Source organism: Rhinolophus ferrumequinum, chromosome 9 (assembly GCF_004115265.2).
Source record: "Rhinolophus ferrumequinum isolate MPI-CBG mRhiFer1 chromosome 9, mRhiFer1_v1.p, whole genome shotgun sequence".
Taxonomy (NCBI): Eukaryota; Metazoa; Chordata; class Mammalia; order Chiroptera; family Rhinolophidae; genus Rhinolophus; species Rhinolophus ferrumequinum.
In genome coordinates this window covers 21,182,877-21,197,053 of record NC_046292.1, presented here as the reverse complement: position 1 = coordinate 21,197,053, position 14,177 = coordinate 21,182,877, and the positions used below count along the sequence as shown (strand labels likewise).

The 14,177-nt window shown below is 41.9% G+C and overlaps 1 protein-coding gene and 1 non-coding gene across 18 annotated transcripts in view; both read left to right on the top strand.

Annotated features, from left to right (window-relative positions):
- PUM1 (pumilio RNA binding family member 1) overlaps nt 1-13,590 on the top strand; it is a 111,302-nt gene extending 97,712 nt beyond the window's left edge. For all 17 annotated transcript variants that reach the window (XM_033113753.1, XM_033113747.1, XM_033113748.1 and 14 more), the window contains 4 exons: nt 1,568-1,693; nt 2,891-3,012; nt 8,384-8,576; nt 11,731-13,590. In XM_033113753.1, the coding sequence (XP_032969644.1) occupies nt 1,568-1,693; nt 2,891-3,012; nt 8,384-8,576; nt 11,731-11,862 (573 nt within the window). In that variant the 3' untranslated portion in view covers nt 11,863-13,590. The remainder of the gene's footprint in view (nt 1-1,567; nt 1,694-2,890; nt 3,013-8,383; nt 8,577-11,730) is intronic.
- Nucleotides 9,431-9,515, top strand: LOC117027854 (small nucleolar RNA SNORD103/SNORD85). The gene has a single exon (XR_004423984.1). It is a non-coding gene; the product is annotated as a small nucleolar RNA SNORD103/SNORD85 (small nucleolar RNA).
- Nucleotides 13,591-14,177: the final 587 nt, after the last annotated feature.

Below are 14,177 nucleotides of genomic sequence, written 5' to 3'. Positions count from 1 at the left end.
TGGAATTTTAGAGTTGTTTCAGTTTTGGGGTTTGCTCAATTCTGGCAGGGTAACGTAGACTATGGACATTTATGCATGGGGTTATTGGGATTTTCTGAATTAATGAAAAAAAGTAGATCTATTTACTTTAAAATTAAGATCTTACATTTATCGAAATATACAACAAAGGAAGTAAAAGGATTAAGCAACCAAATGGGAGAGAATATTTTCAAGATGAAACTGCCAGAGAATTGATAATCAGAATATATAAAGAACTCTTATAATCAAAGAGAATAATAGAAATTAATGCAAAAATGGGCCAAATGCACAGATAGAAGAAACACAAATTTCCAGTGGGTATTAGCACAACCGTTTGGGAAAATAATTTAGTACCAACTTTCAAAGTTCAACATTTACACTTTCTGTGACTTTGCATTCCTGGCCTACGTATGTACCTGGTGAAACATCTGCACGTGCATACTGCAAGAAGTATTTAGACGTGTTTAAAGCAGCATTATTCCCTTAATAGGAAAAGACTGTTTAAATAATCTAGATGTCCCTTAGCAGAGGATTGGACAAAAAAAAAAAAATTTAAATGAAAACCTATATACTTATCCGTCATTATATTATAGAGCTATACAGAGTAAACCCCAGAAGCCCACAGTATAAGTAATATTTGAAAGTGTTGAGTGAAATAAATTGTTCCAGACTGTGGATATTGAGCATTTTAATAAAGCTGTAATTGAGCAGAATCATACCGTATACTGTTTTAAGTATATAGTTAGACACAAGAAACTATGTATATAAAACCATGTACAAAGCACTTAGTGAAGTGACTGACACTTGGTAACCATCTAATAAGTGTTAGCTGTCCTACTGTTCTTACCATTATTGTCATTATTCTTGATAACGGATCAGAGATCCAGGTCATCCAGCTAGGAAGGGCAGAAACCAGATTGGCTGGTCTGGACCTGAGTCCTGTGTGCTTATCTTGTTCCAGATCCAACAAAAGAAGAATCTTTTCTTGCTTATTGCTGGGAAACACCCCAGTTCAATTCAGAACATGGCTTTGTGGTTATGGAAAAGCACTCAGAATTTGAATCCAGCCCTTTCTTTTTCTGCTTTTAACCCTATTCTTTGATATAGTGGACTGTTAACTAAGTGTTTTTCTCATGGCGTTGAGTAATTCAGTTCCTTTCTAGGCTTCTCGGAAAAGGCCTTTTCAGCTCTGAATTTATGTACATCTGTGAATTCCTAGAATAGTTAAGAAATGGGTTTACACACACACACACACACACACCCCTTATTATTTGTAGAAGAGAATTTAAATACCGTATTTATAATTTGGGCTTTTGAGTCAGACTAGGAAATGATCTCCTGGCTCTGACATTTACCATCTGTATGACTGCTGGCACATTATGTAAACTAGGAGCTTTAATTTTCTCATCTGTGTCTGGAGACTATTCATGACTATCTCTCAGGGTGATTGTGAAGATGAATGGGATAAGTATATAAACAGTATGGTAGCACTGAAAGTGGCAATGGTCATGTTTGGCTTCTTTAACTTCTGTCTGCCTGTCTGCCCTAGGTGTTTGCCTTGTCCACGCATCCGTACGGCTGCCGAGTGATTCAGAGGATCCTGGAGCACTGTCTCCCTGACCAGACCCTCCCTATTTTAGAGGAGCTTCACCAGCACACAGAGCAACTTGTACAGGTAGTGGAGTTGCCAGTAGAGTAACTGCAAACACCTGTGGGCTCGTGCAGGCCCAGAGCTTGTGTGTTTTCTCAGCACAGGTACCCGTTCCAGAAGAGGTTAATATTAATGTGTTTAAAATGCCCACTGAAGATTTGGGGCAAGTTTTCATTTACATCAGGCCTGGTTCACGCTTTTTATGGGTAATGAATAGACCCCTGGCCTTGGAGTGAAGAGACCTGTCTGCCAGAGCTCTGTTGTGGACTAGCTAGCTATGTCACCTTGGGCAGGCCATTTAATCCCTCTGGGTCTCAGTTTCATCATTTCAAATGAACTAAGGGGATTAGTTGATTTATTCTTTCTAGCTTTGATACTTTCTCTTGGATGTATCACTAAAAATTTCTCCCATATCATACTAACCATTAGAATATTTTCTACATGTAGTATGTTATAGTGAAACAATTTTTTTTTGTTAGTGTTTGTTGGTTGTTTTGGTGGGAGGTGTGATATTATAAATGTATTAAATATTCATTGTAGAAGAATTTGAAAGTGCAGAAAATAGCAACAAAACAAGTTACCCACAATCCTACCATCCAGAAGCAAATACATTTGGCACTGGCACTTTAAAAAAATATATATTACTTATATTACTTGTACACTCTTTAAGTTTTCATATCTTACAAATAAATATTTTGCTTCTGAAATTCCTTACACACATTTATTCTCTCAAAGTGAATTTCATTTTAGATGAATGAGTATATCCATTATATGCTTGTGATGTTATTTAATTAGGTGTTGTCTGTTTTGTTGGATATAACCTTTGTTTCTAGTTTTTCTTTGTTGTGGATAGATATAGGAAGCGATTTATACATTTCTGTTTTGAGAGAAAAGTATCTTTATTCCCACCTACCTTTCCTTTTTTTCTTTTTTAAATGAGAGGAGGCTTACTTTTTTGTGTATAGTATTTTACCTTCGGGCATAAATAATAAGTAAATATGTATAAATATTTCCTTGTCTAGTAGTAGTGTGTTCCTGTTTTGTAATGACAAATAGATTGTGACACTTTTTCCCTATTTTAAAAATTCTTATGTTCTTTAGTATTCAAGTAAGCCATCATAGTGCTATAGAATGATAGATGTTGATTAGATGTAAGAATTTAGGTAACCCACTGATCTCATTTTTACATAAATTTTATTTCTTTTGTCGTTTCTCAAACAGGACCAATATGGAAATTATGTAATCCAGCATGTATTGGAGCATGGTCGTCCTGAGGATAAAAGTAAAATTGTAGCAGAAATTCGAGGCAATGTACTTGTATTGAGTCAGCACAAATTTGCAAGGTACGGGCTTTGAATTATAGACTGTTCTCCAGAAAAGAGGATTAAAGAGTATTTCAGGTCCAGAAAGAATGAACTTTCATTCTCCTTTTTCTTTTTTTTTTTTTTAATTTTTAAAATTTTTAATTTATTTTTATTTTTTTATTTATTTTAATTGTTGGGGAACAGGGTATTTCTCCAGGGCCCGTCAGCTCCAAGTCATTGTGCTTCGGTCTAGTTGTGGACAGCGCAGCTCAGCTCCAAGTCCAGTTGCTGTTTTCAATCTTCATTGCAGGGGGCGCAGCCCACCATCCTATGCGGGAATTGAACCAGCAACCTTGTTGGTAAGAGCTTGCGCTCTAACCAACTGAGCCATCTGGCGCCCCCCTCCCACCTTTAAAAAAAATTTTTTTTTTTTTAAAAGTACATCGTGTTTTCCCGAAAATAAGACCTAGGCGGACAAACAGCTCTGATGTGTCTTTTGGAGCAAAAATTAATATAAGACCCAGTCTTATTTTACTATAATGTAAGACTGGGTCTTAAATTAATTTTTGCTCCCAAAGACACATCAGAGCTGTTTGTCCGCCTAGGTCTTATTTTCGGGGAAACACGGTGCATAGTTTATAAAGTCAAATAGGTCTACTATAAAGTATAAAACATAAAAAGTCCCTTGGTGGGCTCCTCATTCCCCCATCTGGGGGGTATGTTTTTAAAGAATATAAGTTTTGTACTTTGGTAAACAGAACATTTCACTATCTTACTTGCTTGGAATTGTGAAATGCTTTTACTCAGGTTGGCACCTGAATTACTCTTTGGCACCTGAATTAAGAGGCAGTGTTCTGTATCTATGTATAGACCTTTGTAGTCTTAGAATCTCTTTTCCAGTCTTCATATTGTACCAGCTCAAGAATGAGGTGCACTAGTTATTCCCAGGTTGTGAAAAATGTTTCAGGTAACATAAGTAGCAGAGGTTGGAGAAGAAATTGATGGCCTTCCAAGAGGTGAGAGGCGTGGTCTTCTAAGTAGGGCTTATATATCCTACCGTACACATAACATAGTACTTTATATTTTGGGGCTAATTTTCATCTCTGGTTTTTAGGATAAATTGTGAGGCATGTGTGATGCATATAATTTTGATGTTTTAAATTGTTTTCAATTTGTGAAATACTATAACATTACAACATGGAAAATAGAGAAAAGAAATAAAAGCACCCATAGGTCCCATGTCTCAACAGCCTAACCATTTCAGGGGTCATCTCTTGGACCTTGTATTACTTTGTTTGGGACATTTACCAGGACCAGGGAAATTGGGGTCAGAGTCGCTTAGGTCTCGTCTTTGGGTCACTGTCCTGTTTACGTTTTTGTTTAGTGTATTTAAGATCTCACCCTTGGATGTAGCATAAGTGGTAATATCACAATAGACTTGTGGTTAGGTAATGACTGAGTAGCTACTGTGGGCCCAGCCCTCCTCCCACAGATAACAATTGTAAATTTTGGACAGAATGCTAATAAAATACCTGCAGGCATTAGAGAGTGACCAAGAGCAGAAAGATACGGGGTTGTGGGTGGTATTGATATTTAGAGGAAGGTTAATTGCGCTGGGGAAATCCTCCCTCCTTAAAATTGTTTTTAATATATTGTGATATAATTGATATATAACATTGTGCAACTTTGACGTATGCAGTGTGTTGGTTGATTACATTTATATATTGTACTGGGATTGCTACAATTGCATTACCTAATACCTTTATTATGTCATTTCTTTTTTGTGTTGAAAACCATTAAGATCTAGTCTCTTAGCAGCTTTGAAGTTTATAACATAGTATTGTTGACTATAATCAGGAAATTTCCTATTTTTAATGGCTTTTAGCCTGTAGGCACTTCTAAGCCTGCTTCCTGCTCAGCTCCTAAGTGGGGATAGAAAATCTCCAGTATTCCTAGAAGGCAGAATCTATAAAATGATGGGAGAAATGCTACAGAGGAAAAGAACCAGTGAGGGGAAGGCCTATATTTAAACTTCCCAAATATCTTGTTGACTCCTGAATCACAATTGCATGGGACAAACTTGAGGCAGCCCAACTAAGCCTAAAAGAATTGATCCAAGGTTGTACCTGCTCCGTACTGCATGGAAGAAGTTTGTAGTTTGAGTTCAGCTAAGTTAAGTGCACTAAAATAGGGATTGGAGGAGTAATAGTCTTTGGAGAAACGTAAGAGAACTCCGTTTCTACAGTGTATCATTTACTGTGTCTAGATAACAGGAAAATGTGACCTGTATTCAAAGAAAAAACAGAAAATGAAAAAATCCCAAACTACCCAGACCACCCAGATAGATGTTGGAGTTAGCAGAGGAGGATTATAAAGCAGCTATTTTAATTATACTCAAGGTTGTAAAGGGAAATACGCTCTTATGAATGAAAATATAAGAAATATTACTAGAAAAGGAGCAGCTCTATTGTAAAAGGAACAAAATGGAAATTCTAGAATAGAAAAATACATCATCTGAAATAAAATTCACTATATGGCTTTAACAGCATTTTAGAACAGAAAAAGAGCCAGTAAAATTCAAAACAGATCAATAGAAATAAACCAATAAAATAGTGACTTTCTGACATTTTGGGGGGTGAAGCAGAATACAAAGTAAATTTTTTATTGACTTTAGATGTGTAAGCACTCACACACACACCTAAGTGGCGCTGTATTTCCCATGATTAATTCTGCTACTTAATATGCTGTTTCATTAAAAAAAAAAATCTGGTCACAGATCACTTAAGTTGATTTTTATCCTCCATAAATGGGCTGGGAACTGCCGCTTCATCAACACCAGCATAAACTTCAGACTGAACTGCTAGTGATCGTGTGTTGAGGGGGGAGCTTTTGGCCAGGTGGGTCCCGTGGTGGTAGCTGCTCTACCTGCTCGCTTTCCTGAAAGACAGGTCAGTGCTGAGGGTTGAGTCCTCCACCCAGAAGAATGATGAGTGTCCTGTCCCCAGCCCAGTGTAGCAGAAAATCATGTTTCTAATCCTCACTCCTTTGTAGGGAAAGTGGGCCTGGAGGGGATGAAGGTACACCCAGCCAAGCAGTCCTGAAAAGGGATGAGTTCTTGCCTGAACATTTGGAGATGGTGACCGGCTTCGTGCTCTCTGAACCAGCCCAGTGTTCTTAACTCCCTTTTCTGCTTAGGCATAGTGGCTGTTAGGAGGTTCGCTTCCATAGTGCCACACCTTCAGCTCATGCTAGAATTGCATAGTACTGGAGAAGGGAGGTGGAGAAAAAAGTTCCCTTATTGCCATAGCAGACGGAAGAGGCTGTTGTCTTAATTAGACTTGATAGATTAGCTCACCAGGTTTGATACACACTGTATCTCTTAAGAAGAAAGATTAAATAAATGTCTGGTAGGATGGTAGTTCTTAAACATTTTAGCTTGAGAATTTTGTTTTCCAAATAAAAGCATATGAGTACGAGGTGTAATAACAAAAGATGGTGAATGTTTAAATTTTAAAAAATCAGTGCAGTAAAAGACACATTGCCATTAATCCCCCTCAAAATACTCTCCCTCATTTCAAACACACTTATCCCACCATTCTTGCCAGTTTATGAAGCAGTTCTGGAAGTCCTCTTTTGTGTCTTTACTTCATCCTTCATCATGACAACGTTCCGTGTCACACATCATTTTTGGTATGACAATTTCTGTCAAATGAAACATGGTGTGTCCTCATTCACATTATTCACTGGATCTGGCACTGTGTGACTTCTGGCTCTTCCCCAAAGTCAAAATGACCATGAAAGGTAAACGTTTCGAATCGATTCAGGACATGGAGGCAGCCACAACAGCACAACTAAAGACTCATGAAAGAGGACTTCCAGAACTGCTTCAGAAAGTGGCAAGAATGATGGGAGCAATGTGTTTGAAGCGAGGGGGAGTATTTTGAGGGGAACTGATGATAATGTGTCTTTTACTGTAATACATTGTTTTTTAAAAATTAAACATTCACCAATTTTTTTGATCATACCTTGTAAGCTCAGTATGCAAAAGCACATAACACTGAGAGGGTCCTTTCAGAGCTCCATAAAACAATACCCTGTTATGGTTTAAAAACCTCAGGAACTGGGAGTTATCCTGGTAATGATTGTTTATGATGATTGTTCAACTATCCAGAGGGCTGGCCTTTGGAAGAAGGAGTAAGACTCCACCTCTGCCCTCAGGCTCCTGGTATACATGTCCTTTTTCAGCCCCTAAATACAAAATTAAGACAAATGAGTGAAATTTCACAGAAGCATATTTTGCTTCAGTATGTAAGGAAGAATGTGGAACAGAGCCATTCACCCATATGGTATTTTTCCCTAGAAAGTATTCGCAAATCATTAAAAATTCCTGAGCAGAGGCTAAATGGCCATCTTTCAGGATTGTCAAAAAAGAGCTTTCTGCAGTAGCTATTTCCGAAACCTTTGAAATTCCTTTTCTATTTGAGTGTTCTGTGATCCAGAATAGCTTTACCCCCAGTCATGAACTCGTTGCAAAGCCTCCAACTGCCCACCTGCCCGCCAGATGTTCTCTCTGCCAAGTATTGGCTCCAGTAATAACAAATATAAATATGTATTGTTCTTTTACATCATACAACTTCCTCGTGCCCACAGAGCCACAGATGTGAGTAGTATTGGATTACAGAGCCACCATGAGTGAGTGATCAATCACTCCTGGACGGTAAATGCCCAGGCATGGCTGTGTGTAGTTTAATCAGCCTCTAATGTCGTCCTGGACTATAGGAAAAACTCTGATTTAATGTAACCATATTCCTTTCTTCTTTCCTTTCCCAAGGTGGTATGTTTGTGAAGTGTTTAGAAATATGGACAGACCGGTAGGGTCTTCGTGTCTTAGACTCTTAAGAGGCAGCGTGAGGTGGTGGAATGAGCGCTGTAGTTCCTGTGTGTATGTTTCTTCACTCGGGGCATCTGTGGAGCCTCTTAAGTGCCAAGCTCTGTGCTCAGCACTAGGGACGTAGGTATAAGAAAGACTTGTTCCCAGCCTCAATTAGCCCAGAGGTGAGGAAAGAATTGGGAGATTTTGATGCTTGTTGAAATTATGCTCATTAACCAGTTCAGCTAGTAACCAGTGTCGTGAAGCTTGTGTTGAAGTGCATTCACTTACCTGGGCGTGTTACCCTCATCTGTTAGGGGGCTGGGGCTGGTATCCTCCAAGACTTGGGCTCGGCCATGGCTCTCATCAGGAGACACACAGCAAAAGTGGAGTCTCATAGAGCCAAGCAGTTGATGAGTTAAATCGTCCAAAAGTGATAAGGTCTCCTGCTGCTGACCCCGAGGTCGGGACAGAGGCCGCACCAGCACAGCTGGACAGGGTCCCTTTTCTCAGCATCGTCCCTGGATTGTCTCATTACAGCAACGTTGTGGAGAAGTGCGTCACTCACGCGTCCCGTACGGAGCGCGCTGTGCTTATTGATGAGGTGTGCACCATGAACGACGGTCCCCACAGTGCCTTATACACCATGATGAAGGACCAGTACGCCAACTACGTGGTCCAGAAGATGATCGACGTGGCAGAGCCAGCCCAGCGGAAGATCGTCATGCATAAGGTGGGCAGGCGGGCAGCGCTGAGAGAGAAGTGGGCCAGGCGCGCGTCCTTCACGTGCCTGAAGTGCACTGGAGGGCGGGCATCTTGCTTCCTTTTGCGGTTTGTCACTAGACTCTCGCATGCTCTACTCCTTTTTCCTTTTATCTGGCGGGCCCATTGTCCCACGTTTGCCCCTCTGCTCTGTCAGTAACTCACTGGTCTGAAAGAGCCTTAAACTCAGTCTTTGAGAGAGATTGCCTTCCCGGATCTTCAGGCCATGCTTCTGCCTCTCTGTTCCTAGGAGACCAGCTTTTCAGTCCAGTAAATCAACCTGCTCGCCTTATTTCCTTTTCCCCTCCTCCCTCTTATTCATTCATGCCACCACCATGTACTGACTGAGTGCCTGCCCGCGCAGTGCAGTGCCTGGCCTGGCACGTTGACTGGTGCCCACTGCGTGCAGACACCAGCACAGAGATGACTAGGATTGATCCCTGCCCTCTGTGCACAGTGGGGAAGAGCGATGGACAGCAGTGGTGAGAGCACATGCCCCGAGTCTTGGAGGGGAAGCTCTGCAGGAGGAGACGTGCGGGCTAAAGAGGTGTTAGACGGGAACAAGGACAGACATGTGAGGTGGTAGGTGCTGTGACTGCGAGCTGACCCAGAAGGCACCCGGAGAGAGGCCCACGGCTTTCGAGACAGTCACAGAGCAGGTCCAACCAGCCCCACAGAGACCACAGGGCCCAGGAAGCCAGACACCCACAGGCAGGTCTGCTGCAGCTGTGTTTGTGCTGTGAGCTCGGGGTGCATCTGATCTGAACCCGCAGCCGGTGGGCTCTGAACTCACTCAGCCCTTGTTGGTGGAGGGGACGGTCGTGGTCTGGCAGTGATGAACCACTTGCCCTCACTGAGAACACGGTTCGGTAATGAGAATCTTTGTTATGGACTCGAGTTCTGAGCCAGACGAGGCACCTACCTCCTCCAGTTCAAAGCAAAACGAGACACCGCATTGGTGACGGCGATGGCAGGGGAAGGCTGGGACAGTCCAGAGTCCCAATGCTGTGAGGCTCATAGATCACGTGTCAGGAGGCTGGTGAAGGCAGAGGGATTGTTGGGGATGCGCAGAAGTTTAAAGAACGTCCCTTCATTCATTCATCACATACTCATTAAGCTCACATACTCTATAGCAAGCCCTCCTTTCAGTAGGGCTTCTGTATTGGTGAGCTGGCCAAGGTTTTGCACAAATAGTTGCATTGGTGCTGGGGAATATCGGGAAGGGCTGTGCAAGAATGACTCTTCTAATGTGGGGGTACAGAGAAGGTTCCCCAAGAATGACTTTTGAAGAAAGCCCTGCAAACCTTCCCAGGCCGAGGGAACCTGGTGTGTGAAGGTTTGGAAGCAAAAGTCAAGACAGTGTATTTGAAGAAGTAAAGCCAGTTCATTAGGGCAGGACTGTAGGGCCAAAATCACATTTACATTTCAAGTAATTGTCCTGGCTGATGAGTTGGAGGATGGGAGACCTAGGAGATGACGCAGTGAGGAGACTGGATGCGAGGTGGTGGCCTTGGGATTGAAGAGAAGTGGATAGAATGGGGCTTAGCATTTGGTTGAGAGGAGGAAGAGTACTAAGAATCTAAAAAACTAAGCGTTTGCAGCTCTCACTGTTAGAATATCCTTTTTAGCAAAAGGAAACATTGGGAGTGGAGCAGGTGATTACTTTTTTCGCCTCCCATTAAATCACGTAAAAAACGGGAGTTCCACAATATTGTAAACGTGCGTACACATGGGTGGTTAGTTTTCTTGTTTGGAAGAGGAGAGATGTAAAGGTTAAGTGGCTGGACTCATCAGTTAGCCAATCCCAGGGAGAGCTACCAAAAGCTAGGGGGTTGAATTTCAAGTTCGAATGGTGAAACATTAGCCAGCGACCCAAATGAAAGTAGCATTATTGCATCCTTTTCTACAGATGAGTTTGGGGAGGTTTGTAAATTGTCTGTGTTTGCGCAGCTCAGGTTTCGAGCCAAGGACTATTAATAAGTTTCCCACGTAGGCTCCTGGATGACAATGTCATAACTGATGTGGTTATGTGTCCTGTGGGGGGTGCAGACGTGGTTTACAGCTGCTTGCCCCTTCTTTGCTTTGAGGACACAGCTAAAGGGCCAGTTACTGTACACATGGAGCTCTCAATCTGGAGAGCGTCCATTTATCCTGTCCATTTTCAGTGTTTGTGCAAGTGTGAGTGGCGCGAGAGGTTAATAAGCTGCTGTTCGCTGTCTGGGACAGTGGATGGTTGTAAACTGAGTTGCATGTTGTAGCTGAGGTATGGAGAAAACTCCACGAGCTCACAGAAGAGGAAAGGTGGTTCCAGAGAGGAATCACCGGTCGGGCTGTCTGGGATGCACAGGACTTGTCGGGTGGATCTGCCCAGGCAGGAGACAATGGAAGAGAATACGTGCAGAGCTGAGCCGAGCCCATCTTGGAGAGGGTGAAGGATGAGACTGGTGCAGTAGCCAGTGCCGTGAGAGCACAGTGGGGAGAGATGCTTTCTGGAGGAGCCAGACAGCTGGGCTCAAATACCCTTGCTGTCCCTTATTAGCCATTTGACTTGGGATGAGTGACTTCACCATTGTACCTTCATCATTCATCAGTAAAATGGGGTAATCACACCGCCCTGAGGAGGCTTAAATGAACAGGCCTAGCTCATGTGAATCATTCTTCCAGGTGTCATTCATTAGCAGCTTACTGTGATCCTTTGTGAACTGGAGGACAGCCCCAGCTGGTGAGCTCAGGATTCACGGTGCCTGGAAAGAAACCCCTAGTGGTTAGGAGAGTTGAGGCACCAAGTGTGGGGCCAGAGGGTCTGAGAGCGTGCCTCAGGAGGGCACTGTGCAGTGGTGGGGTGGGCATGGGATTGTCAGGATGCCCTTCTTGCATTCTGTCCTGGGGGTGGCCCGCCCTCCAGCCTCGGCGGTCTCACGTGCTGCATCAGCGCTCAGGATAGGAGCCTGTCCTCAGATAATGGGTCACTATAGATAGCTTGGAATCAGGTGCTTTGGCTGAACCAGTGAAAGGTATTGCTGTGGGGGGCGTGCTTGTGTGCACCGTGCAGCGTCGGGGGCCACACCGGAAGCCTGCCTGAGTCTGTTTGCAGGCCAGAGTAACACAAACTGCTTCCTCCCCAGATCCGGCCCCACATCGCGACTCTTCGCAAGTACACCTATGGCAAGCACATCCTGGCCAAGCTGGAGAAATACTACATGAAGAATGGCGTTGACTTAGGGCCCATCTGTGGCCCCCCTAATGGTATTATCTGAGGCAGTGTCACCTCTGTCCCCTCATTCCCGCTGACCTCACTGGCCCACTGCTGAATCCAACCAGCAACCAGAAATGTTCTAGTATAGAATCTGAAATGGGTAAATGGTTGCTCCAGGATTACCCTCTCCAAAAAAAAAGGAATCAAATCCACAAGTGGAAAAGCCTTTGTAAATTTGTTTAATTTTATTACACATAACATGTACTAATTATTTTTTTTAATTGACTAATTGCCCTGTTGTTTTACTGGTGTATAGGATACTTGTACATAGGTAACCAATGTACATGGGAGGCCACATATTTTGTTCAATGTTGTATCTATATTCCACGTGTGGAAACTTTCAGGGTGGTTGGTTTAACAAAAAAAGTTTTAAAAAAAAAAAAGAAAAAAGGTTTTTAACTCATTTGCCTAGCCGGCAAGTTTTGCAAATAGCTCTTTCCCACCTCCTCATTTTAGTAAAAAACAAAAACAAACAAAAAAAAACCTGAGAAGTTTGAATTTTAGTTAAATGACCCCAAACTGGCATTTAACACTGTTTATAAAAAAATATATATATATACATATATAAATATAAAATGAAAAATTGTTTGAGAGTTGCTAAAGCTTCAGTTTATGACATTAAGTTTATGAAACTTCTGAAAATTGCCTTTTTTGGAGACTATTATGCTGAAGAAGACGGTGTAGTCTGTTTTGTGATGAAGAGACATGAGTTCCCACAATGTCTTCAAGGCCAGGCGGGTGTCATTGTTTACTGCCTATTGGATTTTTTTCTGTTAACATTGAAAGGCAAAATCTTGATTATTTAGCATGAGAAAAAAAATCCAACTCTGCTTTTGGTCTTGCTTCTATAAATATATAGTGTATACTTGGTGTAGACTTTGCATATATACAAATTTGTAGTATTTTCTTGTTTTGATGTCTAATCTGTATCTATAATGTACCCTAGTAGTCGAACATACTTTTGATTGTACAATTGTACATTTGTATACCTGTAATGTAAATGTGGAGAAGTTTGAATCAACATAAACTCGTTTTTTGGTAAGAAAAGAGAATTAGCCAGCCCTGTGCATTCAGTGTATATTCACATCTTTTATGGTCGTAGCATATAGTGTTGTATATTGTAAATTGTAATTTCAACCAGAAGTAAATTTTTTTTTCTTTTGAAGGAATAAATGTTCTTTATACAGCCTAGTTATATGTTTAAAAAGAAAAAAAAAATAGCTTGGTTTTATTTGTCACCTAGTCGGACAGTAGCAAGATTCTTTCTAAATGTTATTCAAGATGATTCAGTTTCACAGTAGTGTTTTTTTTAATCCTAAAAAAGTAATGTTTTGGTTATTTTGTGACAGTCAAAAGGACGTGCAAAGTTCAGCCCCGCCCCTGCTTTCCTTCCAATCAGAGCCCCTCACCTTGTAAAGTGTGAATCGCCCGCCCTTTTTGTACAGAAGATGAACTGTATTTTGCATTTTGTCTACTTGTAAGTGAATGTAACATACTGTCAAATTTCCTTGTTTGAATATAGAATTGTAACACTACATGGTGTACATTTCCAGAGCCTTGTGTATATTTCCAATGAACTTTTTTGCAAGCACACTTGTAACCATATGTGTATAATTAACAAACCTGTGTATGCTTATGCTTGGGCAACTATTTTTTGTAACTCTTGTGTAGATTGTCTCTAAACAATGTGTGATCTTTATTTTGAAAAATACAGAACTTTGGAATCTGAGTTTGTGCTTTAACTTTTTCCCCCCAACATAGTGTCCCAGGACAGCCCTTTCCTTATTGGTGCCCCTTTCTTTCCGCTTTTTTATTTTTGTTTTGTGAGGGGGAGAGAATTGGGTAGGGCTGTGGTGGTAGACTGATGGTTCTTGAACCCAGTTTGACCCAAAGATGTTGGGTTTAGCCTGTCCAGTGCTTTCAAAATCAGGATACACATTAATCCAGATTTCCAGCTTCTTTTGAAAAATCAGAGTATCGCCTCCTTGGGCCTGGAGTCTGCACACCCGTCTTGGACAGCATGGTCAGAAAGCCTCTCTGTGCACCGCGGTTTGCCCTGTTCTCTCCTGGTCTCACTGCCTCTGCTGGCCTCGGCAGCATTTGTGAGCCCAGGGTTTAGATTAGAATTCGATCAATTACAAAGGTCTCCCAGCTGATTAAGTGTTGGGGCACCTCATTTTCCAAGGCGAGGCTGTAGGTATGGCATCTGGAAGACTGCCCAGTCCGTCCAGGCCTCCCCTCTCCCCTTTCCTTTCCTCTGGGCCGTTCCCCCCTCACCCTGCCCACCGTGCCCAGGCTGTCCCAGTGTCCTAGCTT